General features: G+C 61.0%; 1 protein-coding gene across 4 annotated transcripts in view; it reads left to right on the forward strand.

Moving 5' to 3' along the window:
• Nucleotides 1-5,534, forward strand: part of LIMK1 (LIM domain kinase 1) — a 39,258-nt gene extending 33,724 nt beyond the window's left edge. For all 4 annotated transcript variants that reach the window (XM_037880673.2, XM_037880676.2, XM_037880675.2 and 1 more), the window contains 5 exons: nt 1,905-1,970; nt 2,177-2,333; nt 2,530-2,585; nt 2,786-2,943; nt 3,392-5,534. In XM_037880673.2, coding sequence (XP_037736601.1) covers nt 1,905-1,970; nt 2,177-2,333; nt 2,530-2,585; nt 2,786-2,943; nt 3,392-3,554 — 600 coding nt within the window. In that variant the 3' untranslated portion in view covers nt 3,555-5,534. The remainder of the gene's footprint in view (nt 1-1,904; nt 1,971-2,176; nt 2,334-2,529; nt 2,586-2,785; nt 2,944-3,391) is intronic.
• Nucleotides 5,535-6,000: the final 466 nt, after the last annotated feature.

The raw sequence follows: 6,000 nt of genomic DNA on the forward strand, positions 1-6,000 counted from the left end.
ATGGGGGCGTTGCTGTGTGTGTAGAGGCAGGGGTTGGTGTGCGGGTGTTTATGGGGGCGTTGCTGTGTGTGTAGAGGCAGGGGTTGGTGTGCGGGTGTTTATGGGGGCGTTGCTGTGTGTGTAGAGGCAGGGGTTGGTGTGCGGGTGTTTATGGGGGCGTTGCTGTGTGTGTAGAGGCAGGGGTTGGTGTGCGGGTGTTTATGGGGGCGTTGCTGTGTGTGTAGAGGCAGGGGTTGGTGTGCGGGTGTTTATGGGGGCGTTGCTGTGTGTGTAGAGGCAGGGGTTGGAGTGCGGGTGTTATGGGGGTGTTGCTGTGTGTGTAGAGGCAGGGGTTGGTGTGCGGGTGTTTATGGGGGCGTTGCTGTGTGTGTAGAGGCAGGGGTTGGTGTGCGGGTGTTTATGGGGGCGTTGCTGTGTATGTAGAGGCAGGGGTTGGTGTGCGGGTGTTTATGGGGGCGTTGCTCTGTGTGTAGAGGCAGGGGTTGGTGTGCGGGTGTTTATGGGGGCGTTGCTGTGTATGTAGAGGCAGGGGTTGGTGTGCGGGTGTTATGGGGGTGTTGCTGTGTGTGTAGAGGCAGGGGTTGGTGTGCGGGTGTTTATGGGGGCGTTGCTGTGTGTGTAGAGGCAGGGGTTGGTGTGCGGGTGTTTATGGGGGCGTTGCTGTGTGTGTAGAGGCAGGGGGCGTGCAGGTGTTTATGGGCGTGTTGCTGTGTGTGTAGAGGCAGGGGTTGGTGTGCGGGTGTTTATGGGGGTGTTGCTGTGTATGTAGAGGGAGGGGTTGGTGTGCGGGTGTTTATGGGGGTGTTGCTGTGTGTGTAGAGGCAGGGGTTGGAGTGCGGGTGTTTATGGGGGCGTTGCTGTGTGTGTAGAGGCAGGGGTTGGAGTGCGGGTGTTATGGGGGTGTTGCTGTGTGTGTAGAGGCAGGGGTTGGTGTGCGGGTGTTTATGGGGGCGTTGCTCTGTGTGTAGAGGCAGGGGGCGTGCAGGTGTTTATGGGGGCGTTGCTGTGTGTGTAGAGGCAGGGGGCGTGCAGGTGTTTATGGGCGTGTTGCTGTGTGTGTAGAGGCAGGGGTTGGAGTGCGGGTGTTTATGGGGGCGTTGCTGTGTTTGTAGAGGCAGGGGTTGGTGTGCGGGTGTTATGGGGGTGTTGCTGTGTGTGTAGATGCAGGGGTTGGTGTGCGGGTGTTTATGGGGGCGTTGCTGTGTGTGTAGAGGCAGGGGTTGGAGTGCGGGTGTTATGGGGGTGTTGCTGTGTGTGTAGAGGCAGGGGTTGGTGTGCGGGTGTTTATGGGGGCGTTGCTCTGTGTGTAGAGGCAGGGGGCGTGCGGGTGTTATGGGGGCGTTGCTGTGTATGTAGAGTCAGGGGTTGGTTTGCGGGTGTTTATGGGGGTATTGCTGTGTGTGTAGAGGCAGGGGTTGGAGTGCGGGTGTTATGGGGGTGTTGCTGTGTGTGTAGAGGCAGGGGTTGGTGTGCGGGTGTTTATGGGGGCGTTGCTGTGTGTGTAGAGGCAGGGGTTGGTGTGCGGGTGTTTATGGGGGCGTTGCTGTGTATGTAGAGGCAGGGGTTGGTGTGCGGGTGTTTATGGGGGCGTTGCTCTGTGTGTAGAGGCAGGGGTTGGTGTGCGGGTGTTTATGGGGGCGTTGCTGTGTATGTAGAGGCAGGGGTTGGTGTGCGGGTGTTATGGGGGTGTTGCTGTGTGTGTAGAGGCAGGGGTTGGTGTGCGGGTGTTTATGGGGGCGTTGCTCTGTGTGTAGAGGCAGGGGGCGTGCAGGTGTTTATGGGGGCGTTGCTGTGTGTGTAGAGGCAGGGTCGCCATAAGCATGGACTGAGTGCCAGGGTGCTGCTCCCATGCGGGAGGGTGCAGTGAGTTGTTGCCGTTCTGACCCTGGTCCTTGATCCCCCAGGCCTATCTGCACTCGATGAACATCATCCATCGTGATCTCAACTCTCACAACTGCCTGGTGCGGGAGGTAAGTACTGCCTCGGCACAGAGCCCTGGACCTGGCTGGGAGCAGGGCAGCTGGCTGGCAGCCGTGGCTGAGAAGGCCCAGGCTGGTGTGCGGCGGGCGCTGACTCCAGCCTCGGCACTGCAAGGATCTCCTACCACGAGTGGCTGCAAGCAGCTGCCTTGGCCTCTGCCTACGCCCGGTGACCTGTGTCCATCTCTCCTGCTCAGAACAGGAGGGTGGTGGTGGCCGACTTCGGGCTGGCCCGTCTCATGGTGGATGAAAAGAACCAGCCTGAGCAGCTCAAGAACCTGAAGAAGCCAGACCGCAAGAAGCGCTACACAGTGGTGGGGAACCCCTACTGGATGGCCCCAGAGATGATCAATGGTGAGAGGAGAGGTTGGGGCATAGCTGGGAGCGCTAGGCCCAGGGCAGCCAGGGCATTGCGGGCATATGCAACGGGGGGCACATCCATGACCTGGCAGTGCTGGGCCTTCCTGTCCTCATGCCACCGGAGGGCAGTGTAAGGAGCAGAGGGAAGCAGGGTCTGGTGGGGGCTGACCCGTCTCCTCTCTCCCCACAGGCAGGAGCTACGATGAGAAAGTCGACATCTTCTCGTTTGGCATCCTCTTGTGTGAGGCAAGTGTCTTCCTAGGAGCTCGGAGCTGCTGTTCATCCCCTCAGCTCTGCCCCCAGCCTCTTCTGCCCCTTGGCCAGCCCCCCTGTTCCTGTGTCGGGGGGTCCCTGCAGCACTAGGTGGCTGCATGCTGCCTGGACGGAGCTCTCCGTTGAGTTGTGCTGGGCCCCACTCCTAACCCCTGTGCTCCCCCCAATCCCAGATCATTGGCCGGGTCAGCGCCGACCCTGACTACCTGCCCAGAACCATGGACTTTGGGCTCAACGTGCGAGGGTTCCTGGAGCGGTACTGCCCCCCTGCCTGCCCCCCGAGCTTCTTCCCCATCGCCGTGCGCTGCTGCGATCTGGACCCTGAGAAGAGGTGATCAGGGGAACCCTGGCCAGCCCCAGGCAGCAAGTGTGGGGAAGGGAAAGGGATCACTGGTCCCATAAACACCCACACAGTGCCCCCTTCCTGTACATGCACAGCAATGCCCCATTCACCCTGCTCCCTACTGACAGAACAAGAGACTGGGCTGGGAGGGAGGAGTTGAACAGTGCCCCGCCCCCGCAGAGGGCACTCTCCCCCTGGGGGCTATGGGGTCTCTAACCCTCCTGCTGAGCTCAGACGGAGTGAGGAGAGGTCTGACCCCTGTGCCCTGGGCTGCTGGGCAGGGGGAGGGTCTGACCCCCACGCTCAGGGTGCTGGGCGGGAGGGGTCTGACCCATGCACTCAGGGAACTGGGAGGGAGGGATTGTCCTCGTGCTCAGGGTGCTGGAGTGGGGGGTTCCCCTCACACTCAGGATCTAATCTGGCCTCTCTCCCCCAGGCCCTCCTTCCCCAGGCTGGCACAGTGGCTGGAAACCCTGCACATGCACCTGGAGATCCACCTGCCGCTGAGCTCGCAGCTGGAGCAGCTGGATCGGGCCTTCTGGGAGTCATACCGGCGGGGCGAGGGCGGGCTGCCCCTGCACCCCGAGGTCCCTGACTGAGCACCGAGCCATAGACGTGGGGGGAGAGCTCTCACACGCCCCTCCCTCACTCTCACAGTGCATGGGGAGCACAGCCCAGGGGGCAAGCACTGCCCCCGCCTGCCACCGCCCCCCCCAGGGGCTGGATCTCTGGGGTGCCTCAGCAGCAGCCGGTGGCCGAGCCCTCTTGGCAAGGCCAGTTTGGTTGCTTCCCTTGCCATGTTTGCCGTTCAGTTCCCTCGGGGGAGCCAGCCCTCCCCACCCACTGCACTTTCCCCAGCTCCCTGCCTCCCTGCCCATCCTGACTGTACATAGCCCCTCCCCATGTGGAGTCTGCAGCCGGAAAGGGGCCCCTCAGCATGCTGGGTGTGCGGCAGCCTGCAGCCTCACTCCCCCACTCCTTGGTGAGCCACCTGCCTGCACGGCCCTTTGCACACTCCCCAGAGTGCGGGGGGGCACTGACTCGCTCTGACACCGGGCTCTGCCCCTGCGGCTGTGGGGCACTGGGCCTCGCTCAGCACCTGCAGGGTGCCCCGGCCTTCCCCTGGGCAGCCGCTTGGCCTGTCAAAGTGGTGCCTTGGCTTTGTGAACTTGCACTGCAAAACTAAAGGGTTCTCTGAGCCAGGGGGGCCGCTGGGTGCTCACCGGCGCTCTGCAGGCCGTGGGTAGGCATGTGCATGCATGTGATGGGGTGCATGTGCATGTCGGGCGTGTGTCTCTCTGGTGGGGCAGGGGGTGGGGTGTTGCTTCGGGGCTGGGTGCCTCTGATCCCAGTGGATAACTGTTGCAATGCCCCCTCCATAGAGATGGCTGGGGGTCCCACAAACTCTTCCTTTTCCCTTTTGGGGTCCCTGTGTGTCACTCCCGCCTCACCCTCTTCTCCCTGGGCCCACAGCCCCCCTCCCTTTGCTAGGGTTTGGTTCAGTGCAGGAACACCTTGGCATGAGGCCAGCTGGATCCGAGAAAGGGACCTGGGCCCTCCAGCAGAGGGGAGTGCTCCCCAGAGGGGGTCTGATCCCAGGCCCATTCCTGCCCTGCTGGCATCTCCTCTCTCATTACACGTCTCCCAGCTCTGCTCCGTGGCCTCAGCCTCTCGTGCTCTGGTATTCTAGGAGCCAGCTCCCCTGACTCTGGGACTGCACTGCTCTGTGTATAGCCCGGGCCGTCAGTCCCTGCTTCCGTGTTCGCTCCGCGTCCGCCTGAGGTCCCAGATGCAGAGCCCAAGCCAGAGGGACAGGAGCTCCCCCAGCAAAATTCCTGTTGAGCTGGAGCACGGCTCGCTGGGGCGAGGCACCCGCCGGCGTGAGTGTTTCCGGCGGGGTGGCTGCGTGTGTACGCTCCGTGTGTGTCTCTTGGAGCAGATGTGGTGGTGTCTTGCCTGTGTGTGTGTGCGAGAGAGAGTATGTGCTGTGAGTGTGCCTTGAAGGGGGCGCGACTCCCTGCACATGTGGCTGGAGCATCTCTTTTCCCGTAACTGTACTGTGATGTGCATGTCTCTCTTGCAGCGTATGTGACCCCTGCTCCCTGCACATGCCTGCTAATGTGTCCCACCCCCCGTGTCTCTGGATTTTCTGACCCAGGGGAGAGGGTGTGGGGGGACACAGCTGGTTTCATTTCCTTTCCATTAGGGGGCCTCTGACCCCTTGCCCAGCACCATGCGGGGGTCTCTGTGGGAAAGCACTGGCAGAGGGCTCTGGTCCTGAGGGTGCCCCCCACTGGTTTTTGCAGTGCGCTGCTGTTCATGCTACGTTTATTCAGGTTAATTTTCTGTAATATATTTAAAGAGAAGAGTTTGTATTATTTTTTCATATGGCCGCCATGGCGATTTGCAGTTTGCCATTGTCACTCTGCCTCAGTTCTGCTTACAGGAAGCATTCAAACTGTGAAGCGTCTCTGCGCACTTTTACCTGGAAGTAAAACCGCTGTCCTCGGAGGCGGGAAGGAGAATTCTCAAACTGTGATGTAACAAGTGATGACTCAATAAATCCAGTCCTTCCCCTCTGATTGCCTCACTCAGCACAATGGGGCCCTGCCTGCCATCTCCTCTGGTGTGCCCTCTGGAGGGGGGGGGGGTTCAGGCCACCACACAATGGCCCCCAGTCACTCCTTCGTGGAGCCGTGTACCCAAGGGCTGCGGTGGCTCATCCTCTCTCTCAAGCAGCAGCAGCTTCTAGACTGTCCGAGTTCGCATGCACAGGAGTCACTGGCAGAGCATCTGGGCTCCCTGGACAGTCCCGGGGGGGGTCACCCAGAAGAGCCCCCATTCCTGATATTACGACTGGGACTCCACAGAGCCAATGCCTTGAGCTTAAAGCAGGCGTCACTCTTACATGACTGCACAGCATATGTGCCTAAATCCCCTCTCCATTGCGACTGCCTGTGCCTGGTTCTGCCAGGGTTCTCTCCTTGCTGTCATCGGAGCGGTGAAAGGAGAGGCTCAGATCCCTGCTTCTACAGACCTGCAGCC

Source organism: Chelonia mydas, chromosome 17 (genome assembly GCF_015237465.2).
Source record: "Chelonia mydas isolate rCheMyd1 chromosome 17, rCheMyd1.pri.v2, whole genome shotgun sequence".
Classification (NCBI taxonomy): domain Eukaryota; kingdom Metazoa; phylum Chordata; order Testudines; family Cheloniidae; genus Chelonia; species Chelonia mydas.